Genomic DNA, 27,349 nt, shown 5'->3' on the forward strand with positions numbered 1-27,349 from the left:
GATGTAAATATAATTTTTTATTTATATTAATGATATTAAATACTTGATATTTTTGTTTTAATATTCATAATTATACGAAAATTTTATTTATAAATTATAATTATCTCGAATTAACTACAATTCTTATACTAATATATTCAAAATAACAACGTCACTATATTGTATTTGATTTTATTTGTTGAGGGAAAGGCGGGGGGGAGTCTTTGGTTCGGTTTTAAAAGATTTATAAAATACGATATTAAAAAATTAAACCACTATTTATTTTTTCCTAAAAACTAAAAATATCATTGCGTACAAAATTATGTACAAGACTATGGTTTTAACGTAGTACTATCGCAATTTAAAAAATATTACAATTAATTCTTATAAGAAAACTTTGAGATGTACAAATACTGTCATACTATGCTTATCGTACAATACTATGTCTGATAACTTAATTAAATAATTCTCATTTGTTAATTGTATAAAATTAATATCTAAGACAAGATTTAATACAATCGAATTTATAAAAATATAATTAAATAATTATTAAACACATAAATAAAAGATTTAATTTAAAGCTGAGCATCTACAATGGAAAAGTTAATTGGCTAATATTATAAAGAACTTAATTCGTCGAGCTTACCAATTACTTCTATCTAATAACTCGTTTAGTTCGGCATCGGTATAAACTATAATGAAAATGGATTTGATTATCAATACATAATGATAGTTAATATTTTTGTATGAAGAAATTTTTTACCTTTCCCTTTAAAGTTTAAAACTTTAAATGCATCATTGTCCAGAAGATTTTTTAATTTCAAAATATCTTCTTTATTATTAACAGAAAATTCTTCCTTTGAAATAATGGCTTTTTCCAAAAATCGTTTAGCATTGGCACGTTTCATTATCAACTCATCAATCGTACCTTTATTACAAAGTCTATACACAGCGACTGGTTTTGTCTGTCCTATTCTATGGCAACGTGCCATAGCTTGTATATCATTTTGAGGATTCTAAAATAAAATTTCATTGCTTTGACAAATGTTGATGTAACAACGATAATATTCCTAATGAAAAATACTTTTTTTTTTCATAGAAATTTATATCTTTCGCTTATGTGCCAACATTTTCTAATAAATATACCAAAGTTCATTTAAATTAAAATAAATTGCAAGCAATGTCTTTATAAAACGTTTTAATATATTTTTAAAACATACCCAATCACTGTCATAAATAATGACGGTATCCGCTGCTGTGAGATTTAAACCAACACCACCGGCTTTGGTAGTAAGCAAAAAAATAAATGTATTTGGATCTGTATTAAACTTATTGATATTTTCTTGACGTGCTGCATGTAGTACCGATCCGTCCAATCTAACGTACTTATAGTTTTTCCAAGATAAATAATCCTCCAAAATATTTAAAACCATACTCATTGTTGAAAAAAGTAAAATTTTGTGATTGTTACTCTTGAGCTTTCTCAGCATCATATCGAGTACTATCATTTTACCGGAATCTTTAACAAGATCATTTATAGTTTTCCCTTCGCTTGGATCAATTAGAGGATTATAAAGTATATATGGATGATTTACTATGTGCTTATAAACCGATACTGTAACACGATAATTTATAAATTAATATCAATATTTTTCAATATTTTTAAACGTACATACTGCTATTGAAAATCCATACCATAGTTCATATATTTTATTTTTATTAAATAATTAACATTTTTTTCCGTTACATCTGTATATTTATTCCATTCTTTATAATCTACAGAATTAATATCTGCATTTCCAATTCTTTGAGTTTCACTTGTTCCGATGTTGCTCTTATAACAACCCTTTTCAAAATCAATTTTATTGGTACACTTTCTCTTTGGTCTTACACCGTCGACGTCAATAATAACAGATTCCAATTCTTCAGAATAATGTTTATTAAAATGCCTATTTAGAACGGATGAGTAAAGATCGTACTGGAGTTCAGTTAAAGGTGTATATATTATAATTTCCTTATTTATAGGAATATCCTTGCAAACGTCCTCTTTCAAACGCCGCAGCATGAAAGGTTGTAATATTTCTCGAAGCGTGGACAAAATATGTTTTTCTTCTTCTTGTTTGAATAATTTTTTTTTTTCATTCTCATCCTGCAATTGTTTAGCATCAAACCAAGCTTGAAATACTTCCAAGTCATTAAATATATCTGGTAAAAGAAAATTTAACAAAGACCACAATTCAGATAAGTTATTCTGTAACGGAGTACCCGTCAATAATAGACGATTTACTGACTCCAATTGCTTTAGTATCCTGAAATAAGTATAAGCAAAAAATTAATTACTAGAAAAAATCAAATTATAGTTACAGTAGAAAAAAAATTCTTTAAAATCTATATAAATAACAAATCGCTGTGTAATTTTGTTATTATAAAATATTTTCTTAAAAATGTTACAAGAGATAGGATTAGATAAGAAATCGATTAACTATTTAAAATTGATTTTATTTTCATTTTGAATACTTTTTAGCCTATATATTATAAATTTTAACATGTAATTTGAAATTATTCTCTTTGATAAGTATTATCATTAGAATCTATTCATGATGACTTTTATCAATTTCACATTATAAATCATATGTCTTAATACATAATTTTAATTTTTAATTTGTGAATTTATTATAAATAGTAAATCTTTTTATTAAAATAATATTAATGTTAAACGTTCTTTTAGAAATTGCAATAATGAAATTAAACTCAATTTTCTATGGGTTAAACATTTGTCAATAACTTACCATTAATACAAGACCTTTTTATGACTATAATTTTAATTTAATTATATTATTTAATTTCATAAGAATTTTGCTTACTTCAACAATCGACACCTGGTATTTTTAATTCGTTGAGCTTCGTCGATAACCATATACTTAAAATGAAATAATTTTAGGAAATAATCATTGTTCATCACCATTTGATACGTCGTAAGTATCACAGGATGTGTACTACACGATGATGATATATGTACTCTTCTAGAAATTTTATCCTTAATTGAGTTCTTTGTTTCATTTCTACCATAATAAACTACTACGGGAATCTTAGGAGCAAAACGTTGAAACTCAGATACCCAATTACCAAGTGTTGATAACGGTACGATAATTAAAAATGGTCCAGATATTTGTTTTTCTATTAAATGAGCAAAAAGAGCTATTATTTGAACGGTCTTCCCCAATCCCATTTCATCTGCTAAAATTCCATTCAATCCATTTTCATACAAAATCTTCAACCAATTAAGACCTTCTTTCTGATAAGGTCGTAATTTTCCAAGAAAATATTTTGGTTGAACAAAATTATCCGAAAAGTCAATATTCTCTTTGTTACTCGAATCTTCCTCCGACATGGATGATAACTCTTTTTGTATATCGTCATCGCTAAGCCTTAGTTTATTCTTTTTGTTGTCATTTTCCTATAAAAATATTAGAGAAAATTTCCTATTCAATAATTCACCAACCCTTATTATTTCAATTATTTAAACAAAAAAAAAAAAAAAATTTCAATTTTATGTTAGAAAATTATATTTTAGAAAGATATTCCTTATTAATGAAATTCAACATATTAGCTTAAAATTTAGTGATATTATATCTTTAAAAATTCCAATTGAAATATTTTATGTGCATTCGATGAAATATCTTATAGAACAATCTTATTTAATAATTCAATGATTTTAAATGAACTCTTTGTATCTTAAAACAGATAAATTCGAATATATCTTTCCACACTTGTCAAATAGGAATAAAATTGACTTTAGAATTAATTATTAATAATTTAATTATTTAACTTGTTTTACTTTTAATTTAAATGAGACGCCGATATAAAATTTTAAGCTCATTTAAATTATAACTTACTTTCATCTTAAAAATAGCATCGGCGCTTAATTTTTCTTTCTTTGGCGAGGATGAATCTTGGTTCTCAGCAGTTAATTTTCGTTTTCCACCAATTTTTTTATTCTTAGTTTTAAGTCTCTCGTTAAATCTTGTTGACATAAAATTAGTAAATGCTTTACTCTGTGTCAATAAATGCATTAATCGTTTATATTGCTTTTCTTGAATATCTCTTTCATAAGCTTCTCGATCCAAACGCTTCTGTTCCAATAATTCTGTTGTCCAAAATGGTTTTCGTTTCTTTATGTCAATGCCAAGATCTTTTGTTACAAATTCAGCATCAACGAACTTGATCTCCTCGCTATCAATTGCATTGTTATTTTCTTTTATCGTAGGAACCCCAGACTCTACGGTATAAATTAAAATTAATTTTAAAATAACAATGATGATGACGATAATAATAATAATGATAATAATAACAACAACAACAACAACAACATCAACAACAACAACAACAACAACAACAACAACAACAACAATAATAATAATATACAATTAAATAATAATGAAAAATCTAAAAAATACTTTTATTAATCAACTTTTTACTCTGAAAAACGAGGTGAACACTAAACCAATGATTCGAAGTGAAAACGATAAATAATTGTTTCCCTTACCCAAGTTAACCGAGCCATCCGAAGTACTAGAAAATCCAGAATCCTCTGAAATATTGGTTATTTCACGATTAATTCGCTCTAATTGTACAACAGGCTTTTTTTCTCCAACAAGATTTTGTAGATCCAAAGGTAATGAATCCATATCCGAATCGTTATGCTCAGCAAAGCTGCAGCAAATCTTATTTAAAATCTTCTGTCCTATATTATATATCTGCTTGAAATATTTGAAAACTTAAACAAATAAGACACTATGGTTTGCAATAATCAACAACTTTGAGGAATATAAAAAAATACACCACGTGATGGAATTAATCGCTCATCAGTCGCTAAGTGAAAGAAGCAACTAAAATTCACAATGGACGTTTATCGTCGCTTTTCCCGCCAAACGAGCTAACCTAGCTTCACCTTACCCCTCTCGACTCTGAGAAATAGAAGCAAAAATTATTTGAGCACACGAGGACGTTGAATATAGTTGAAAAACATTTTTAAAATATTATTAACGGTAGTTCATTATGCGACTACTTCGGCTTTGTTAATTATTTCTCTTGAACTTAAATACTATGAGCTTTGAAAAAATAATTCCGATATAATCGTCGTTATAAACGCATTTTCCAACGATCGACGTTAATGTGAAACTTATATATTAATATCTTAATGTAGCCAGGCACAATAGAGAAGTTCAATTTAATTTTAATACGAAAGAATGGTAAATATTTTACTATTTCATTGGTAAATATTTTTTATTCAATATTTGTTATTTACTTTATATAGGCGAATATATTATATTGGCAAAATCACAGGAGCATTCGAATCTAACAAAAATACATTAAAATTCATAATAATGTTTTTTTTTTTTTGTAATGAAAAATGGTATGTAATTATGCTTTGAAAATTGTAATCTTTCGGTTCTATTCGTTTTTAGTATTTTAATAGAATATTTAATGTGCATGCGGTGAGCGAGCCGTTTATATATAATAACGATAATGATAATAATAATGAAAATCTAAAATGTATTCAATAATAGGAATTTAAGAATCCGTTGCGAATTCTTTATAATACAATTCTTTCAAAAAGTACATTATACATATGTATTTGCGAAGTAATACAAGAATCCTCGGTTATTTACTAAAATTTACTATGTCTAACGTTCCTTAAAAAATAAATAAATAAATAAATAAATAAATAAGTATATTAAAAAAAAAAAAAAAAAAAAAAAAAAAAAAAAAATGAAGTTCGATATATTAAAAAAAAATATATTTAATTTTTATTATTTATTATCGTTTAACCAATCCGCTTTTAATTTTATTTTATAAATAAACAATAATTATTTCAAATTTTACGAATAAAAAATTATTAATTAAATCTGAAATTTTAATATAATAATTGAAATTAAAAAGGACATTCAAAAGCGCGTGAGTAAAAAATTATATATGATAATGAGCATTATTGAAAAGTGGGCATACGTAATTACCAAAGAAAAGAAAATCAAAATCATGCAAATACAGTTGTTATACATTGCTTTCCCCAAGGGTTTTCCCAATAATTAATGACGTCGCCCAAGACCTTCCCCATTTTGGTATTTCACAGTACACGGAATTTTACTCACAGTTTTGAAACTCCACAGGCAAAATACGTCGGCCCAATTGAAGAAAAACCCCAAGGTATTATAAGCATATGCTTGGGAGTGTCTGTATAAAACCGATGGGAAAGGATATAATTTGGGCTACAGGTACTACTAATTACCCGACGAGAATTATTTAATTACTATAAAGTTTATTTCCCCGATTGTTTTTCATATTATCATTAAATCCGTTTATTCCACGTTGAATTCCACATTATTAAAAATGTTTATTTTTTCACAAAATGTCACAATAAGCAAGTCTGAAGAGTTAATTTATTTTCAAGTTAATGATAGATTATTTAATATCGCAAATACAAAGTAAATTTTCATCGCTAAATCGTCACTTTACATCGTAACACTAAAGATCACGCATACTGTTATATCTTATAAATAATTAAAATAACAAACGTGAGCGTGAAGTATATAATAATAATTTTTAATAAAAAAATTAAAAAAAAAAAAAAACGAAAATAAATATATATATATATATATATATATATATAATCAAAATAGCTATTATTATTTATCATTTAATTGCATTTAATAGCAATAAAATAAGATTACGATAAAATGGAAGAGAAGAAAATTACAATAAAAGAATAATTTTTTAAAAAATTTTACTTTACACATATATATATATATATATATACATGCGTACATACATAAATAAATACATGCATATATATGTATAAAGATTGCATGAAAAAACATATAATATTATGATTGGATTAAAAGTATTCAATTATTGAAAAGTTTTAATGAGCGTAATTGTCAGAATTTAATAAATTAAACTATTCATTCATGTAGGGGAAAAGTGACTGCGATAGTAAACAAAAAATTGACAGACTTCGAAGAATCAGACATAAACTGAAACTGTACTAAATTCAAAAGTACTTCTGCGTAAAAGCAGAGGCTTAACATACTAATAGGGTTGGTTAAATAAATAAGAAAGGGATGTAGAGGTGGAGAGGGTAAGGACGAGAATAGGGACACCCGGTTTTACGTGCTTTCTGTCAGTTAGCCTTCAGAAGTTTAGTAGTGGTGGTGTGCTTTGGGTGTCGACTGTCAATAAATGTTGTGCTCCTGATTTACGTTTAGTTTGTGATTCGACGGCAAGAGGAGTTTATCTTTCGATTAACCGCAGGATATTTATTTGAGATTATTAGAGGAGATCTGAATGTTCGAGCAGTATTATAGAATAAAAAAATTTTATTCAATGATTTTGACTTTCGCTGGTGCAGGGTAAGTATTTGAATTATTGATAATAACGTCCATTAATTCTTCGATTAAAATACATTGTAATGTAACATATACTTTAACATATTACATAATAACATTTTATTAACAATATTAATTATCATCGTGTTGGATCGCAAGACGTTAAAATCGTTAAACTCTATAATCAATATTATTTTACTAGTTATTTGAATAAGATATTTATTAAAATTTTAATATAATAATGTGTATATAATTTACATAAAGTACGTGAATAATTTTGCAATAAAGTTGTGGAATTAAATGCTCGGCGATGGAACATTTTGCTCTGTCAATGAGAGAATACGATAAATTTGCGATAAATGTGCCTTGGCTCGCTAAGACGTCCAACCGTAAGTTGGCCCGTCAATCTGTATTTATTGCAATATTCTGAAAGTTTCTGAACGAAACAATAGTGAAGTGCAGGTCTATGCACGTCGAATGTTCCCTTCCCACCAGTCTAATCTTTTTTAATCACTAGTGTCTGTGGTAAGTTGTGCAGGTCGAAGGTTCGTCACGTATATTACATCAATATAAAGACCGTTTTATTATACTATATTTATTAGGATTTTATTCGGAACAAATTTAAAAACTGCGACGGAAAGTAGACAAACCTTTGGGAAAAGCCCGATATTAATAATATTAAATTTATCCCTTTGAGTTGAATAATTTTTTCATTTTTATATTTTAAAACGGATTTTATGTAGTTTTTTTTTTTTTTTTTTTTTTTTTTTTTTTTTTTTTTTTTATTTATTGATTTATTAACTTCTATTTCAATTTTATTTTCATTCTAATTCATACACTCGGTCTCTGATAATATTCATCAACTTTTACTAAATGAGTAATTTAATAAAAGGTATTACTAGTTTATTTGTAACAAACGCATGCTTTAGATGGAAATTTTCTATGTAATTTCGTGATACATAATGGTAGAGAAAAATTGTTAACTTTTAATTATTTAAATTCTCATTAATTACTAAGACTTTAAATACAACAATAAAAATAACAATAAAAATTGTTACATTCATTGTTGCTTGTAATGTATAATTACTGCTATGTTATTTATTTTAGTTTTACACTTATTATTATTTATATTAAGTACCTTCGTACCTTTGGTTTTACAGAAATTCCGGAATTATTTTTTAACTTATTATTTCACGAAACGACTATCATTATTAGATACATTTATTTTATTTTATTATTATTTTCAATTGATAAATAGCCTTGAGGACTTAAAATTAACGAATTGTAATATTATTGTCTATAATAGCAATATTTATCAGTAATCGCTTATTATTGATAAAATTTTCTCAAGCGTTGAATTTGTCTATTCTTCGTTCCTATAATTTACTATAATTATTAATACTATATTTACATTTATCTAACAATATTAATATTTTTAAATATATAAGAAACAGAAAATAGTATTGCATAAGTTATTATAGATTATAATAATTGGTATGATCTACAAAAGATTGAATTAATTTGTTATAATTAACAAGTATTTTTTTTAACATTTAGATCTACTTGATTTTCATTAAAGGTTGAAAAATTACTTCGTTCGCTTATGATAAGTGAAATAAATTAACTATATATTATTACTAAATATGGCATTTATTATCAAATTCAAATAGATCATATTATTATTTATAATTTACCTTACATTACATTACTTGAAACTTTGGTGATTAGACATCATTCAATTTGTTATATTTCATCATAAAACTCTTTGTATTGACGAATTAAAGAATTATTAGATTTATTTAATAATTTATGAAGTTATTTGATAACATAGAACCTATTTGTTCAGATTTTCTTAAACGGAAGTAAAAAACTATTATAATGGTTGACAGTTTCAATTATTTCTAATTGTTTCTCCCTTTAATTGTCGATAGTGTATATGAATTTTAATCATTGACTTATAACAAAATATGATGTCGATAATATAGTTATTTAAGATTTAACAAATCAACTTCATCTATTTTACTTTGGTTTCAGACAACTAATATAAATTGACATCTGTTTATAATTACAATTTAATTCTTATTCATCGGTATTACGTGCACATTTGTGGTCAGAGAATATTTTTTTTTTATGTAACTATTTATAAGCACATTTATTAAAATTTACAACAAAAATAGACTTAGTAATTTTTTATACTAATGATAAATTATGGAATTATTTTGAAATAAATCATTTTTGAAATTTCAATAACGAATATACAATTACAAATTAGTATTTGCAATTATTAGTGAGTGTAAATTATAAACAATAAAACATTGCAATAATCGTAAATGAATAGAATATTTTATTAAATTAAACAAACAAAAATGCAACACCTGTAGATTAATTCCTTCACCAATATCATTTACTTTTAACTTTTTTGTATAATAAATAGCATTGGCAAAATATATATTTATTTTTATTTCATTACTTATTATTAATACTAATTACATAATACTAATACATAACTAATTACTTATTATGTTGGTTGAAATAAAATATTATAACTTTATTTAAAAAAAATATTTACCATCTTTAGTATTCCACAGTATTATTTATTTAATCAAATTTATTTTTAATTACTTTCTGTTATTTTTTTTTTTTACGTTGTTTTACAATATCATCGGCAATTCTTTCTTCTTACGATTGAATCTCCATTTTATTATTTTTAAGTTTGCAATACAATTCTCAAGTAAAAGAATTAGTTTCTTCGAAATGAATTTAATGTATAATAAATGGGCGCCTGCCTCTGATAATTTTATTGCAAATCCCAATTAATATAATGTATTAGAAGTATTGTGTCGGACAATAATTCAGAGATTATTACTGGCATTGAGAGTGAAATTGTTAATTACACAACCAATCACGTAAATTGTTTCGATTCGAAACTAAATGCAATAATATCCAATGCTTCTTACCCTCTCAGACAAAAATATCAGGGAACGCGAGAAAATAATATTACCGACTATGTGCTTTCTTCTTACTTACAATTCATTTATTCATTTATCAATAATATTAGTCAAATTAATGATTATTAGTTGATAAAGCCTATGAATTCTCATTTTTTTGAGAAAGAAAATGCTTCTGTATAAAATATCTACAGCACAGTAAATATTTAAGTAAATTAAAAAATAAAATATTAAATCGTTGCCATTGTCGATGATAAAATCGATATATACTTGCATAAATAAACTTTTTATAAATATAATGATTCTGATATATACATATACATATATTTAATATATCGACGCGGTCTGAAATCGCGAGCAAAACATACAAATAAAGGTGAAAAATATTTTGAATAACCATTCATCGCTTAGGAAAAAAAGCATTAAAATTGAAACGCGCATGTTCCCGCAACGCAACGTAAATATAAAAGGAAGCATTCGAACTTGCAGGCAGAAGAAAAGCTGCCAGGACGCGATGATGCGGCTCTTGGTCCTTATACTGGCATTCGCCGTCCCGAGCCTCGGAGTTGCCGCTGCTGTCGGCTTCGACTGCCCGGAGAATCTCCAATGCGGTTGTTCACCGAGCGGCAACGGCGAGTTGGAACTCGTCTGCCCGAGCGGCCTTCTCTCGAGCTTCCATCTAAATGTTCGTTCAAATGATTTGGCCCGACTCCGCTGCAAGGGTAATCCCAGATGGCTGGATCTGTTGCCCGGGGCGCGACTCGCGGGCACACGCCCCAGGAGCCTCATTCTCGTGTCTTGTCCACCACCGGGGCGAGTGCAAACGGAGCGGCTTGTCGAACAGCTGGAGGCGCGTGATCTCGAGTACCTCGCCTACGAGGCCCTTCAAAGTGGCCCGAGCGCCATTAGTTTGAGCGCCTTCCCCGAACTCCGCTATCTCGTGCTCTCGAATAACCGCATTGGCTCCGTCGTACCGGACCTTATCAAAGGTGAGTTAGCCTAATGATCGATAGTGACTCGATCGATGAATTGCCGAGCTTTTATTTTTAGCCCATCTCCAACCGATTCGTCATTTCCAGGTCATCATTTTTCATTTTTCATTTTTCATTTCCAGGTCTTCCGAAATTGATGCAACTGGAGCTTCGGAATACGAATATTCGTATACCGCCGAATTTTTTTGAGAAAGCGAGCTCGCTGAGAACGTTGGAGCTGAGCAGTAATAATTTGAAAGATCTGAAGCCTGGGATATTCGACGGATTGACAAATATTCGGCTTCTGAATCTTTGGAAAAATGACTTGACGGAGTTGCAGTCGGGTGTCTTTCGCGATTTGACCTCCCTAGTATCGCTCGATGTTCATCAAAATAAAATAAGCCATCTCACGATCGACGTCCTCAAAGATCTTAGCAATCTCGAAGTGATCAATTTCAGTTCGAACAATTTTTCGGCTTTGCCGGATAATTTATTTCAGAATAATCCTAAGCTGAAAATCGTCAAGCTCATGTACAATAAGGCCAATCTGACTGTACTTCCGCGCAAGTTCCTCAAGAACCTCGTCAACTTGAAATTCGTCTCCTTCGTACGCAGTGGCTTGCAACGACTGCCGGAAGATTTGATTTGGGGCTCCATAAACATCGCCGATTTCAATTTAAACAAGAACTACTTGACGGCGCTGCCCGCTAAGCTTTTACAAGACGCCATCGAATTAAGCACCTTCGCCGCGTCCTTCAATGATTTGAAGAAATTACCCGATGGATTCTTTTCGAATACTCGAAAATTGAGGAAGCTCGATCTATCGAAAAATCACCTGACGGCCATTAACGAGTGAGTTAATAATTTATTCGAATAATATTCCATCTTTATGCTATTTGCCAAATAAATGATTTTAATAGTAATGCTGAGAAATGCAGTTCCTAAATGTTTTAATTTTTGATTCGATAATACGTCGAGGATTCTGTAGGGATGAAATTAATGAAAGATATTCTAACATCTAAATTTCATTTCCAAATTCTTTCATAATATGTAATTATATAAACGATACTCTCAATTTCTCATTGACAAGTCTTTTTTTTTTCCTTTTTTTTTTGTTTTTTGTTTTCGTTACATCACAATCAAAGATTCAACCATTCACCTGAATTATATATGTCTTCTATATTTTATTTTTTCTAATTTTATATTTGTCTTGCATAGGCGTACTTTGGAAGGGCTGGTATCGCTACAAGAGCTCGACATGGAAGACAATGATTTGACTTTTATTCATTTTAATGCCTTTAATTCTCTCGAGGAACTTAAAGTTGCAAGATTTGCCAATAACAAATTGACTTTGCGCACAGGCATATACGATATATTCGGGCACATTTCGCCCTTCCAGCCTTGTACTTCTCTCGAAGAGCTTTATTTATCTTATAACAATATTACCGAAATATATAGCGACTGGACAACGAGTAGCGCTCGTCTCCGTGAACTTGATCTCTCTTACAATTTACTTGATTATTTGCAGGTAAGCTATTAAAATTTATGTAAAAAATTTTCTTCTCCCTCTTCTTAATTTTATAGTAAAAATCAATGAATATTTTTCCTTTTATTATTTGTACAAGCAACGATAATTTGGTCGAAACGAAGTCGAATTTATTGAACTGATAAACATATTATTTGTGCTATATGATAAAGACTGCTGTTTTTTTTTTTTTTTTTTTTTTTTTTTTTTTTTTTTTTTGCAATAACTCGTAGAGGCAAAAAAGCAGCGAATAGTGGTGAATTTTGATGGGGCACGATATAAGAAATTTTAATCAGATTATTATGAATTTTTCTTTGACGATAATTCTGTTTAATTTTCTAACACATTTTTACACAATTACTCATCTGAAAATTACCGTTTGTATCCCAATAACCGGAAGCTCGTATTGTCGAATTGAATACGTAATCAATAAGAGAGGCGTTTCTTTGTTATTGATAATAAAGTAATCAATACAGTACATATCATAATTAGACTTCAATTCGATGCACTGAATTTTTCACTGAAAATATTTTACGAATAATGTGTAGTCGCAAAATATTGATACACTTTTTCACGATTATTATTTATTTTGTAAACATTTTTTCAATACAACTTCTTTACGTAAATATGTATATAAATTACGTTATTATATTGGCGTAGCATCTTAATTCTACTCGTACAATGTCCCCTTTGGACTCACATTTTTATGAATACAAACAATTAGAGAGCGATACAACAGCATTAAAGAGCGTTAATTTTGAAATTTAATTAATCCAAAAACAAAAGCTTTAGAATTCGTTTATACATAATAATACGTTAAATCTCATTTGCGCAAAACCATTTAATTACGTATAGAGATACTTTATTCTTCTCTTCTCATTAACGAATGAAAGGCTCGGGGTCATGAAATACAACCATTATCAGAATATAAATCACAGGCACCTTGAAACAGGAACGCTAAGACTTTCCCCTATATCCTGAAATTAAATATTTCATCCTTTACTCTTTGATCATTTGAAAATCATTTCTATAACATTTTATTACTCGTAACATTATTTTTCACCTATACTTTCGCTATTTCTACTTTATAAACTAGACCTCGTACGCACCACATTCTAAATATTACAATTTCTTGTACAATATCATCACTGTATTACTAATCTGATTACCATCTCTGCTCGATCAAATATTTACTTATTAAAAAAATACTTTTTTTTTTTTTTTAATGGAATTTAGAATATTCTACGGTTGCTCCACAAATGATAAAAAAAAAAAAAAAAAAAAAAAAAAAAAAAAAACGTAAAATTACTATTTTCACGTTATTTTTATCGGCATTCTCTACATAATTTTCAAGATGCATAGGCCAGCTACTCAGACGCGTGTGTATTACTTAATTTACAGACAGATGATCTACAATTCGTATCGAAGAGCGTGAGCCTGGACCTGCGCTACAACTCAATTAGCCAAGTAAACCTGGAGCGGTTGGAGCGCGTCTCAGCGAATAAGAGTTTCGTTGAGTCCCGCTACGTGCACGTCCGCCTCGAAGAAAATCCGATTCACTGCGACTGCGATCTGTACTCGCTGCTGCGCTACGTAAACAAGGAGATGTCAACGGCGGCTCTTAACTACATGCGCCTCGAGCTCGGGGGCCTGAGCTGCTCGAGCCCCGACTACATGAGTGGCCGCAAGCTCACCGAGCTACGGACGAAAAAGCTCAAGTGCCTCATCCAGAGCTCGTACTCGAGGCCGGGTGACCCTTGTGGTTCCGACTCCCCTTGCGACTGTTGGTTGAGACCCGCGGACCGAGCGCTGATCCTAGATTGCGCCGCCAAGAACCTGACTAGGCCGCCACCGTGGATCGACGCGCGCACCGTTGAGCGCATCGAACTCGATCTGGCTATGAATCGTCTCGAAGCGATGCCGGACATGAATGTCAAGGGCTACCAAAAAGTGCGTACCTTGAACCTCTCGAGGAACAATATCGACCGAGTCCACGAGAAACTTATTTCACCAAATCTCGAGGTAAGTAACGTTTTACTCCTTCTCCTTCGTCATTTGCTTTGTAAAATTTTTACAAATTCCAATCTCGGGCACACAGTGACTCTATAATATAATAGATACTTCACTTTTATTATACAAGTGAATGGTAATTTTGAAAACTCTTATTATCAAGCAAAGCAAGTAATTAATAACCGAACGACCTTCTGTATTTGGGAAAAATAATTTTATAAGGGATATATATATATATATATATATATATATAGGGAATTTTCGAAAAGTTTTCTCGTGTAAGCAGGCATAATGCTAAGCAACTACTTAATATGCTAAAATATACAACGTCCTAGAAAATTGTACACACTGGCTTTAATCATTCAAAGAATTTTTATATTACAGCAGTTTTTTTTCTTTTTCTTTTTCTTTTTCTTTTCTTTTTAATAGCTTGTACCTATTGCTTCGCTCGACAAACAAAAGAGTATAGAAAATTAGAATTTTAAAATTTATTCAGATAAAAATCCAAAGAAAATAATTAAAAAGCTCTATGTAAATTTGTAATTCGTTTTTATTCAATATTAAATTGAAGTTAAATGTTAATTCAGAGCGATGACCCATCAAAATAGAAGCTAACGATCAATCGAAGAGTATAACAGACGTATCTCGAAGAATAATTTCAGTGTGAAAAATTTAACAACACAATGAATAATACGTTCGGCTAATGTACGATAAAAATACGTTTTATAAAGAGATAGAATTTCGTATGATTTCCAATGTCGAACGAGAAATGGATTATTTTCATCCTTACTCCTTTCTTCTTTCTCGATTTTTTCCTATTCCACGTAAAGTGCCGTAAAAACCTCTTATAATTTTTCCCACAGATTCTTAACTTGGACGGTAACAATCTGACGTACATCGATCTGAAGATTCTAAGGAAATTCTCGTCAAATTCATCGCTCACGTCAAAATTGACGCTCCATGGCAATCCTTGGTATTGCGATTGCAGTACTTACGACCTTTTCACTTTCATCCAGTCCAATTCAATCAGAATGCCAGAGCTCCTGCGCATCACCTGCTCCAACACCAACGTCTCGCTCTCGAGCATCTCCCTGTCGGAGCTCTGCACCTCGAACAACGACACGGTGATCCTCGTCTGCTCCTTGGTGTGCCTCCTGGGGCTGCTGGTCGGTGGCGGGGTGGCCCTATACTTCCGCTACCAGCGGCAGATAAAGGTCTGGCTGTTCTCGAAGAGCCTCTGCCTGTGCCTCGTGAGCGAGGAGGAGATCGATCGGGACAAGAGGTACGACGCCTTCATCAGCTACTCGCACAAGGACGAGGAGTTTGTGGTTAAGGAGCTGGTGGGGAGGCTGGAGGAGGGACCCCGGCCCTATCGACTCTGTATTCACGTGCGCGACTGGTTGGCCGGCGAGTGGATACCTACGCAGATCGCACGGAGCGTCGAGGAGTCCAAGCGCACGATCGTCGTACTCTCGGCCAACTTCATCGAGAGCGTCTGGGGCAGACTCGAGTTCCAGGTCGCCCACAAGCAGGCCCTCAGCGAGCGTCGCGCCCGCGTCATCGTCGTCCTTTACGGCGACATCGGGCCCACCGAGAAGCTCGACCCCGAGCTCCGGGCCTACCTGCAGATGAACACTTACGTCAAGTGGGGCGACCCCTGGTTCTGGCAGAAGCTCCGCTACGCGATGCCGCACTCGTATGTCTCGCCTATCACGCATAGTTATAACAAAACGGAAGAAATTTAATGAAAAAGGCCTCGCATTTTCTTTATATTCTTATCAATCGATTTACATGTAAGCACATGTAGTGTCTACAAATTATTTCACATAAAATGACAAAGAGGCAGATATATATATATATATATATAGAGAGAGAGAGAGAGAGAGAGAGAGTGAGACTGATTAAACTACCTTATAAATTGGAAGTATGAATAATGAAAATAGACAGAGAATAAGACTGCAATTCTTATATGTTGACAAATTACTAGTTTCGTTATATTTAATGAATCGGTAATGATTCATTATTTGTTAATCTAGACAAATCTTTAAATGTAAAAGCGCGAGAGGAATGCTTGTCTCAGCATTGAAATTGTACATTGTCGGCAAGAATTTGAAGGGAGGATTTTTTTTTTTTTTTTTTTTTTTTTTTTTTTTTTTTTTATGTAGTTTTAATAAAAGAACAATTATCAACGAGAAAACTAACGAACGTAAGATATTTAAAAGGACAAATAAAATGTAACTGTTTAAGAGACTAATACTTTCTGTTTGGATAGGCATGTATTATAAATATAAATAATAAAACTATGAATTCTATCGATTGTTTCATTGTATTTAATGCACTTAATTTTAAGTGAGAAGAGAATTAGAATTATTTAATAAGTAATAAAAATAATTTAAAACGAAATATGTTTACTGATATTCTTTTCTTCTAAAGTACGAAACCCACCTGTCCTCTAAATTTGATTTTTGAGGTGCACAATCGATAAGCGGTTTGTTCATTAGAATGACTCGAGCTTGATCATATTTGCAATACCTTGATTAGTCATCCAATAGCTAATTGGATTGTAAGCATGTGATTCATATGTTGCATTAATTTGCAAAAGGATTTTTAATTTTCGCATTTGACCAATTAATCTTCGATAAATCGTTATGATCGACGGCAGTGCAATAAAATTAAATGTAATCGCTTGACAATTACCGGGACAAAATAGACAAATGTAAGTGTTGCGTGTTGGCTGTTATTGTTTCCACCAAGTCAAGCACTTAGCCTTACTACTACTACTTGAGCTCTACATCCCTTTCATTTTAAATAACATTTTCTCACAAATCAACCATTTAAGTAATGTTTACTCGACAAATTAAAGTCTACTCATTATAATCGAATTATTTAATGACTATTGAAATTGTTACCCTTTAATTAATTTCTTAATATAAATTTTGATTATACGTACAATGCTTATTGTAGCTAAAATGAAAGAAGCAACTTAATAATTTAGCGAAAAATATAATGCGCGTAATAGGAATGAATTGAGCAGCAAATATTTCAATTTTAATTATTCAAATCATTGAAAATTTTAGTCGGACGATTCGGTTCTCGTTAAATATGGATAAACTAAATATTAAGATTAAGATGAAAGAAATCATTATTATGCGTTGCGAGACGTCGCGTAAATTTTGTCCAATAATTAGAATAAATTTTTTTATTATATTTTTATTCACTTTATTATTACAATTGAATCACAAGGTAAAAACAGAAATAACAATAATGTTTCTATACAATATTAAATTACCGCTTAGCTGTACTTAAGAATAACGAAATTTCAAAAAGGGCATACTTTGTATTTTGAAGAAATTTACTTGTTTGCAATTTACGAATATGTGCATACAATAATTATAAACGTAATTGTATTATTAGCTGGAAAATCCGGGAATATAATGGGGATTAATATTTTCCTTGAATAATTATGCACAAATATACTATTAGATAATGCGAAAAGAAAAGGTTCGAATAAGATAAGTGGGTGTTTGGAAAATAAATTATTCACGAGCTAGAAAAAAATACGTTAATTGTTTGGAGAAAAGATTTTAAAAATTTATTGTGTTCAATGACATGACTCGCGCAAACACAAATTTTGTATTTCGCATTGCTTTAAAGTGCCACTACAATTTACCCGATTAGGCGTAAAATTATTTAATCGAACCGTAAAACGACAGCTCGCACTCACTTATAATATAAATGACGAATGAAATTATAATTATTACTAAATAATTTCTATTTTGTACGGTTCTATTTGGTATGCAGGTCAGCGCGTAAAATTAAAACGAGCTACGAAATAGCATTGGAATATGTAATTAAAATACTTAAAAATTGAATTTTATAATTTCTATAAATGAGTCACGATTACAATCCAAACTAGTTATATAAGTTTAGATTTCAACTGTACGATGACATTACAGTTTTTAATTGCCGACTTTTTATATAAAAAAAAATCGTTTGTTCTACATTATTACAATTGTTTTTTAGCCCTATTATTTATCCATAGGATCCGAATTAAAATTTTTCATAGTAATTTTCACCTGTGCCATCGGGTGCAAAACGACATTTCAATTAGAAAATCGTTTGCATAGTATTTCATTTACGATTTCCCAAAAAAGGCATCAGTGTCTAAAATTTCAATAGACCCTGCGTGTAGTAAGAAGATACGAACGTATCACTTTGGCGACATGGATTTGAAATCAAAACACATTCTGCACAGTGGATTGTTTCACCCTACGTTGAGATTTTGGCAGTCATCGAATGCGGAAATTACAACGAAACATATAATGCTTCCGATTTTTATTTTGTGAGTATATAAACATAACCTCTCAGAAGTTAGCCAAAAGATAAGTCAGTTGCATTATAAATTTATTTTGAAGTAAAGCAGATTGAAGGTAATCTTGCAAATACGGACAGAAACGTTTTTTTGCGTTATATAGTTGAACTAATTTGCAAGTTCACTTCGACCATAGATGGTAATTCAAATTTCGAATTTTAAATTTATATTACAGAGATGAACCTAATGAAGTTACTGACATACAAAGTATGCCAGGTATTAAGAGATATGGAATTAATAAATTAAACGACTTTCTAACGCCATTGATAGGAAAAGGATTAAAATCTGTTTTGTTATTTGGTGTAGCGGACAATATAACTAAAGTTTGTATAAATGTTTATTATATAATTTTAATCTATTCTTTTTACAATAGCTTTAACTGCATTTCATCATAAAGCTTTTCTTTTTGTTTTTTTTCATTCTAACAATATTTATTAACATTGGCAGTGGAAATTATAAAATTATTTAATATGTAATTTGGTTATTAAATGCAATGTGAAACGATGGAAGAAGTAAAATTTGATTGAATGAAATAGTGTATGAATAAATAATAAATACTTGTTATGTAACTTGTGAAGAAATTTACAATTTGCATCGAGATAGAGGCACGTACGGTTTTCTGATAAAGATTTAATTTAAATGCATATTGTCTTTTAGGATGAAAATGGAAGTGGCGCGGATCAATCAAATAATCCAATTGTTAAGGCATTGCCCTTATTAAGATTGTGGTTTCCCGATTTAATAATAGCTTGCGACGTATGTTTATGTTCGTATACTAATCACGGGCATTGTGGAATTTTAAATAAGGATGGCACAATCGACGATAAAGCCAGTATTAGGCGTATTGCAAATATCGCCGTCGCTTATGCAAAAGCTGGTAAACAAACTACTTATTACGTTAGTTATGGTTTGGAAAAAATTTTGTATTTGTAATATTTTAGGAAATACCAATTCTTCGAGTATTATATAAATGAATTAGCAAAAAATGTTTTACCTTAGCTTTATAGCCAAGTAAATCAATATCTTTGATTAGTATTGAAAAAAAAAAAACATATTAAGCTCAAACGATGCACAAACTTCTAATTAAATAAAATATTTCTTTTTTACAAAATCCGATATAAAAATATTTAGTTCTATTTTGATATTACAAACAATTTATACAGCTTTGTATTCATTGGCAGTTAGAATGTTGAAATTAAATTATTAATAGGAGCTCACGTTGTTGCACCATCCGATATGATGGATGGCAGGATAGGAGCCATAAAGGCTGATCTAGCCGCTGCTGGATTATCTAATAAAGTGGCCGTTTTATCGTATGCTGTAAAATTTGCCTCCAATTTTTACGGTCCATTTAGAGATGCTTCGAAATCAGCGCCAAAATTTGGTGACAGACAATGCTATCAATTGCCTACGACTAGCAGTGGTCTAGCAGCCAGAGCAGCCGTAAGTTTTGTCATCGGCCAACGTAAAGTAGAGTAGAGTAGAGTAGAGTCGAGAACAGTTGATATATTAACTATAAAATCCATTTGCTTCTTTAATGTATCTAGGATGCAATTACAAGGATATATTCTTACTAAATACTCAAACATCGTTTATTTGAATCGTAGGCTAGGGATATCGACGAGGGAGCCGATATGCTAATGGTAAAGCCCGGTATCGCATATTTGGATATCGTTAGACAAACAAAGGCTGCTCATCCAGAGTATCCAATATTTATCTATCAAGTGTCCGGAGAATATGCTATGTTGTACCACAGTGCTAAAAGTGGTGCTATTAATTTAGAATCCGTGCTGAAAGAAGTTCTTCTGTGCATGAGGAGGGCCGGTGCAGACTGCATAATAACATATTTCGCACCTGTAATTTTGGATATGCTTTATCCAAAGAGTAAATATTAAAGTTATACAGTAATTTATTAATATAAATGCTTTAGTTTCTTAGATATGCATCCTAGCTGGAAGAATAAGACTGGCTTGAAAGAAAGAAAGAAAAAAAAAATGTACAAAAATGTAAAAAAGATCAATGTAAATGTATAAAATTGCAATTTTTAGTTTAATTTAAGATAGACTCTATATGTTTACAGCCTTTTTTTTTTTTTTTTTTTTTTTTTTTTTTTTTTTTTTTTTTTATCACTCATTTACGTCGCCATTCCTCAATCGCAATAATACTAGTATTGGATTTATTTTTGTATTTTTTGATAATTTGTTATCAATTTTAAGTCACATGAATGTACTATAATAATTGTTACCCAACGAATTATTTACATATAACTTTATCTTGTTATTTTCTATAAAATCGACCCACACATTATTGGTCGTGTTCACACAATTAAGCGTCACGACACACTTTGTTCGGGAGAAAAATGAAACATATTTGCCTAAGAGTCTCGATTTAATATCAATATCCTTTCCCTAATGCCTTATCAAAACGAGCACAGGAAAAGCACAGGAGAAAAAGAAACAAAAGTTCGACGACGAGTCTGTAAAGCTATTCGGAATAATAATCATTGGAAAGCCTAATACAATAATACTATTCGATAATAATATTCGACCTACGCATTTTCCTTAATTTCTCCCGTTACTTTCCTCCTCGCCTCTTATCTACTACAACTAATACGATCTCAACTTCGTCGCCGTGTCGACTGCGATAATAACAATAATAACAATGAGCGACTACGTGGTTATCGCTTGTGTGCGAATTGCGAAATGCTTCGCTCACAATCATTGCGTCATAATAAAGTTAAGCGCATTCGAAAATCGCTTATGGGAATGCATCGGTAAAAAAAAAAATTAACGGATGTGTGAAGAGAACGTGGCAACGAAACGCTTTTTCTCTCCTCTCATCGACATACCGCAGCACCGGGAAGCGCTTCCACGTAGTATTACCGTTAGATTTAAAAGGAATTCCGAGAATGTGTGTCGCTCCCTGATTCGGCAGCGTTGTATAACGTAACGTCTGATGCCGTATCTCACCGACCATCACTCGGCCCTTTCCTACTTTATTTCTTTCTTTCTTCCTCCCTTACTTCCTCACTAGCGCGACAATTCTCTTCTATAATGCGCTACGCGACACGTCCGAGCGGCGCGTTGTATGAATTGCCAATAAACAAAACAAAAAAAAACGAATAACCATGATCGAATCATCATTGTATAATAAAGTTTTCGTGGATCGCGGGGGAGGAAGAGCGCCGCTAAAGGAACGATCTTTTGCACCGGCACTACCTCGTTTTAATCCCCAATCCAAAAAGCTGGCCATCTCCTCTCAATAATTCCTCAATAATGGCTTTTGCTTAATTGTTCGACGGACGTCGTGTTATGGAGTAGGATGATGAGGGTTGAAAGTCGAATTTAAGAGGAGAGATCTAAGAGCGGCTGGGGCGTAGAGAGAGAGAGAGAGAGAGAGAGAGAGAGAGAAATTCGCCGGTTTCTCGTTCGAAAGGAAGATGAATTTTGTGCTCGCGTAGTCGAGGAATAACGATTGTGCGTTTTGCGTTTCGTTAATTAGGCGAAGAGAGATTAGAGTTCCCCGTCGCGGTCAATAAATAATAGCCGTGAAATCGTACCGCGAGCGAGTCAGCGGTGTCGCGAGGGTGGTCCATCCTAATCAGATGCTCGCGGGTTGTCGATTCTGCGCAAAAGGTACTCCTCCACCCGGGCTCGTTGGTAAACGCAGGGGTGCCGATTTCCAGAGACGCGGCGATTATTGAATTGGGCGGCTCTCGACATCGATGCCCCTGTGTCTCCCTCCCACTCATCGCGTCTCGCCCCGCAGCCCACGCCGTTCGCTCGAATGCCCGTGGCTATGGAGGTGCGGGCATTCGCCAGTGCGCATAACCAGGACATGGAACGGCGTGACGGTGGCGGCTGCCCCGTGACGCTTAACTCGACTCTGTGACGTGGGCCAATGGACGAAAGCCAACTGTAGTGAGCTCTGCCAATCGGCCCTGGACTTTCCGTTACCACGTATTCTCGAGCGCCAATGGAGGAAAGCCACGACGAGATATTCCCGTTAATATCCCGGCACTGAGTTTCGTCGGCTATCAGTCAGACCAGAAGCACTTGGCCGTCGAGTTCTTTCTCGTTAGGTGCATAGATAGATAAAGAGAGAGAGAGAGAGAGCGCGCTAAGAAAAAGTGCTTTTATTTAACGAAGGGCCAGCATCGCGACGTTTCGGGCAGAGCCTATATAATCGTCAAAGTGGTGAGTGAGATATTTTGTGATTAATTATTGGGAGTTATATGTACGGGCGACGGGATTTTCACGAGTGATTTTCAAAGTAAACTTAAAACTAAAGATTTTCTCCCGGAATCCATCGATTCGAGGCCACTAGTGTTTGATAATTACGGGCGTACACGCGACGGTTCATCGTATACATCGCGCATTTTATTACTAAATTTATCCCGATAATTGCATTGTTGCCACGTGTTATCTGCTTGTCCTTGGTTTTTTTTTTTTTCCATTTTTTTTATTTTGTTATGAAAGAGATAGACGATAGTTAAGGTCTTTGAGGAAGTTGTATGACGTGTAGGTATGTATTGTGTATGTAGCAGCGTAGCAGCAACAGTAGCAACTTAACTGTACTTTTTTTTGTCGACGTAACGCATTTCGCGGTCGATGCTCCTTCATTTCAAATCCCGTTCATTTCAACGTTATTCGAATAATTCATTAATCTCTCCTTCGTACACACGATTCGTCGAACCTGTTAAAGTCATCACTCGTCGTCGCTTACGTGGTAATACATATCAGGGCTAATGGCCTTTTCACATGGCTCTTGTGCTATTGTACTTATGCCTTTACGGGATTTTAAGCGACGGCTACGCTTACTCCCCCAGATTATAAAACTCAATTGTTAAAAGTTGCTCGATCAACCGCGCATTGTTATCATTACTATTATTATTTTATTTTATTTATTTTATTTTTTTTTAATTTTATTTATTTATTTATTTATTATTTTTTTTTTTTTAATCCATCTATGTAAATATATTATTTCACAGCGTCATATTGTTGTTATTGTTGTTATTGTTTTTTTAATCTCTGGTATTATCTCCATATGTTCCTCAATTCCGTAAATAATTTTGTCGATAACTGCCTTTCCATTTCTTTACAGTTAAGGTTTAACAAAGCCAACATGAAGGGAGCCGCAGCTCTATTACTGATAGGGCTAGTTGCTTTTACCGTGGCTTACGAGGCCAAGACTAAGGATAAGGAAGACATTGGAACCGTTATTGGTATCGACTTGGGAACGACGTATTCATGGTAACTTTATTATTTCTACATCGCTTACTTAATAATGGAATATTTTCCAACGGGACTCTTAATACGTTGTAACGTATGCTTTTAGCGTCGGTGTATACAAGAATGGCCGCGTGGAAATTATCGCCAACGACCAGGGTAACCGTATCACTCCGTCGTACGTAGCCTTCACGTCCGATGGCGAACGCTTGATAGGCGACGCTGCCAAAAATCAATTGACCACCAATCCAGAGAACACCGTCTTTGACGCCAAACGTCTCATTGGTCGCGAATGGACGGACAAGACTGTGCAGCACGATGTGAAATTCTTCCCCTTCAAAGTCGTAGAGAAAAATAGTAAGCCACACATCAAGGTGGAGACTACCCAAGGAGAGAAGATCTTCGCCCCCGAAGAAATCTCAGCCATGGTTTTGGGCAAAATGAAGGAAACCGCAGAGGCTTACTTAGGCAAGAAAGTCACACACGCCGTCGTTACTGTGCCCGCTTACTTCAATGACGCACAAAGACAGGTGAGTAAGCGCCTTCCGCGCGCCAAACTGTCCCCAACTCCATTCCTTTGGCAATTGAGATTGACAAAATGACGCCAAACGACCATTACCTTACTCTTATTCCTTTATTAGGCGACCAAAGACGCTGGCACCATATCCGGCCTACAAGTCATGAGAATTATCAACGAACCCACTGCCGCTGCTATTGCTTACGGCTTGGATAAAAAAGATGGGGAGAAAAACATTTTGGTATTCGATTTGGGCGGCGGCACTTTCGACGTCAGTCTCCTCACCATCGATAATGGAGTGTTCGAAGTGGTAGCCACCAACGGTGACACTCACTTGGGTGGAGAGGACTTTGATCAACGTGTCATGGACCACTTCATCAAACTGTACAAGAAAAAGAAGGGCAAGGATATTCGTAAGGACAATAGGTCCGTTCAGAAATTGCGTCGTGAAGTCGAAAAGGCAAAGAGAGCGCTGAGTGCAAGCCATCAGGTAAATTAAGCTGAACATTCGTTATGTATACCTTTACATAGTTTATCGACTTTGTAAATTTGTTTTGTTTTGTTTTTTTTTTTGTTTTTTGCTTTCTCGAATTTGTAAAAAGTTTTCTACAAAACAAAACAAAACAAAAACAAAAACAAAAAAAACAGTCGATTTTATCATACTCTCCGTCTCCACTTACCGTCTTATCATTTGATTTACTTACTCATTCAAATCACTACGTCACTACCCTCGTTTCTTTATTACCAAAGTACATTAATAATCCAATAAAACAAAACATTTGATCATGATTTTTGCAGGTGAGGATCGAGATCGAATCGTTCTTCGAAAATGTCGACTTCTCCGAGACGTTGACTCGGGCGAAATTCGAAGAGCTGAACTTGGACCTCTTCCGTAGCACCATGAAGCCCGTGCAGAAGGTCCTCGAAGACGCCGACATGAGCAAGAAGGACGTCGACGAGATCGTTCTCGTCGGTGGCTCCACGAGAATTCCCAAGGTCCAGCATCTCGTAAAAGAATTCTTCAACGGCAAAGAGCCATCCCGGGGTATCAACCCCGACGAGGCTGTCGCTTATGGAGCGGCCGTCCAGGCCGGAGTCCTCTCTGGCGAACAGGACACCGACGCGATTGTCCTGCTCGACGTAAATCCACTGACCATGGGTATCGAGACCGTCGGCGGCGTCATGACCAAACTCATTCCAAGAAATACCGTAATCCCCACCAAGAAATCCCAGATCTTCTCCACGGCCTCCGACAATCAGCACACCGTGACCATCCAAGTTTACGAGGGCGAGCGTCCCATGACCAAAGACAACCATCTCCTCGGCAAGTTCGACCTAACGGGCATCCCACCAGCGCCCCGTGGCATCCCCCAAATCGAGGTGACGTTCGAGATCGACGCTAACGGTATCCTCCAAGTGTCGGCCGAGGACAAGGGCACCGGAAACCGCGAGAAGATCGTCATTACCAACGATCAGAACAGATTGACGCCAGACGACATTGACAGAATGATCAAGGACGCGGAGAAGTTCGCCGACGACGACAAGAAGCTCAAGGAGCGCGTCGAGGCCCGCAACGAGCTCGAGTCCTATGCCTACTCGCTCAAGAACCAGCTGCAAGACAAGGAGAAGCTTGGCTCGAAGATCAGCGAGGCGGAAAAGGCGAAAATGGAGGAGGCCATCGACGAGAAAATCAAGTGGCTCGAGGAGAATCCCGATACAAATCCCGAAGAGTACAAAACACAAAAGAAATTATTGTCCGACATTGTTCAGCCAATCATTGCCAAACTGTACCAAGCCGGTGGCGGTGTACCGCCCACAGGTGACGAATCCGGGGACGACTTCAAGGACGAATTATAATCTAAGGCCGACCTTTAAAGAGCTTTAAAGGAATTTACAAATTTAGACTGACGAAACATCCGTTGTCCTTTAGACAAATGCTTTAGAGACTAATGTTGCGCGCGCGCGTATATGTGTGTATGTGTGGTTTGCTCGGACTGGAGGGCGGGCGGACGAGGTTTCTCTCCCCAGACCCCCCGTGATCCAGATTCCGACGCGTTCTATAAATGTCAGGAGAGTGTGAAGCGATTAGGATCGGAGGGAGGAAGCACACGCACGAAATAGACCAACTCGTCGACGAGAAGAAAACCGTTGAACGGCTGTGATGATGGTCCTTTAAAGCTTAAATTTTCATTTATGAAATCTTATAAAATATTCCACCAAATGTATATAAATGAATCCTAGAAATTATATCAATAGAATTCATAACTTCATAGTAATTGTTCAAATTTTGAACATTCATTAATAAATGTTTTTTAAACAAATCTTTACACACGATGCATATTTATTTCTTTTGAAATCATAAGAATATTATTTTTTATTTTAATTATTGTGCTTGTAATGCTCCAATTATTTTT

At 33.4% G+C, this 27,349-nt stretch overlaps 3 protein-coding genes across 4 annotated transcripts; 2 read left to right on the forward strand and 1 right to left on the reverse strand.

The window, feature by feature from the left end:
- Positions 1 to 621: 621 nt before the first annotated feature.
- On the reverse strand, positions 622 to 4,884 carry LOC105359077 (lymphoid-specific helicase). The gene is made up of 7 exons (XM_011495553.1): positions 4,526 to 4,884; positions 3,876 to 4,258; positions 2,844 to 3,436; positions 1,675 to 2,288; positions 1,200 to 1,594; positions 761 to 995; positions 622 to 671 (listed from the first exon to the last, which is right to left on the reverse strand). Exons 1-7 carry the CDS (start codon positions 4,665 to 4,667, stop codon positions 622 to 624), a joined length of 2,412 nt encoding a protein of 803 aa, XP_011493855.1. The 5' UTR covers positions 4,668 to 4,884.
- Positions 4,885 to 10,776: 5,892 nt separating this feature from the next.
- Positions 10,777 to 16,606, forward strand: LOC105368889 (protein toll-like). The gene is made up of 5 exons (XM_011508040.1): positions 10,777 to 11,301; positions 11,427 to 12,135; positions 12,502 to 12,811; positions 14,210 to 14,830; positions 15,682 to 16,606. The coding sequence occupies exons 1-5, from the start codon at positions 10,827 to 10,829 to the stop codon at positions 16,561 to 16,563; spliced, it is 2,997 nt and encodes a 998-aa protein (XP_011506342.1). The 5' UTR covers positions 10,777 to 10,826; the 3' UTR covers positions 16,564 to 16,606.
- A 2,414-nt stretch (positions 16,607 to 19,020) lies between these two features.
- On the forward strand, positions 19,021 to 26,938 carry LOC105368890 (heat shock protein 70 cognate 3). Of its 2 annotated transcripts, XM_011508042.1 has the most exons (9): positions 19,021 to 19,160; positions 19,366 to 19,513; positions 19,848 to 20,067; positions 20,401 to 20,633; positions 20,798 to 21,014; positions 24,331 to 24,442; positions 24,528 to 24,948; positions 25,060 to 25,425; positions 25,734 to 26,938. In XM_011508042.1, the coding sequence occupies exons 1-9, from the start codon at positions 19,042 to 19,044 to the stop codon at positions 26,790 to 26,792; spliced, it is 2,895 nt and encodes a 964-aa protein (XP_011506344.1). In that variant the 5' UTR covers positions 19,021 to 19,041; the 3' UTR covers positions 26,793 to 26,938. The 2 variants fall into 2 exon arrangements, with proteins under 2 accessions (XP_011506344.1, XP_011506343.1); XM_011508041.1 differs by lacking the exons at positions 19,021 to 19,160; positions 19,366 to 19,513; positions 19,848 to 20,067; positions 20,401 to 20,633; positions 20,798 to 21,014 and adding an exon at positions 23,137 to 23,386 and having other exon boundaries at positions 24,294 to 24,442.
- The last annotated feature ends 411 nt before the right edge of the window (positions 26,939 to 27,349 follow it).

This window comes from Ceratosolen solmsi, unplaced genomic scaffold (genome assembly GCF_000503995.2).
Source record: "Ceratosolen solmsi marchali unplaced genomic scaffold, CerSol_1.0 scaffold1, whole genome shotgun sequence".
In the NCBI taxonomy this organism is placed as follows: domain Eukaryota; kingdom Metazoa; phylum Arthropoda; class Insecta; order Hymenoptera; family Agaonidae; genus Ceratosolen; species Ceratosolen solmsi.

Bases quoted from the DNA above. Each gene is read 5' to 3' on its own strand.
- LOC105359077 (XM_011495553.1), bottom strand. From the start codon at position 4,667: ATGGATTCATTACCTTTGGATCTACAAAATCTTGTTGGAGAAAAAAAG. The intron at 2,289-2,843 runs GTAAGCAAAATT...TACTTATTTCAG, and splicing joins ACCAGGTGTCGATTGTTGAA to GATACTAAAGCAATTGGAGT. The intron at 996-1,199 runs GTATGTTTTAAA...ATTTTATTTTAG, and splicing joins TTATTTATGACAGTGATTGG to AATCCTCAAAATGATATACA.
- LOC105368889 (XM_011508040.1), top strand. From the start codon at position 10,827: ATGATGCGGCTCTTGGTCCTTATACTGGCATTCGCCGTCCCGAGCCTC. The intron at 11,302-11,426 runs GTGAGTTAGCCT...TTTCATTTCCAG, and splicing joins CGTACCGGACCTTATCAAAG to GTCTTCCGAAATTGATGCAA. The intron at 14,831-15,681 runs GTAAGTAACGTT...TTTTTCCCACAG, and splicing joins TTATTTCACCAAATCTCGAG to ATTCTTAACTTGGACGGTAA.
- LOC105368890 (XM_011508042.1), top strand. From the start codon at position 19,042: ATGGATTTGAAATCAAAACACATTCTGCACAGTGGATTGTTTCACCCT. The intron at 20,634-20,797 runs GTAAGTTTTGTC...TTTGAATCGTAG, and splicing joins GTCTAGCAGCCAGAGCAGCC to GCTAGGGATATCGACGAGGG. The intron at 25,426-25,733 runs GTAAATTAAGCT...TGATTTTTGCAG, and splicing joins CGCTGAGTGCAAGCCATCAG to GTGAGGATCGAGATCGAATC.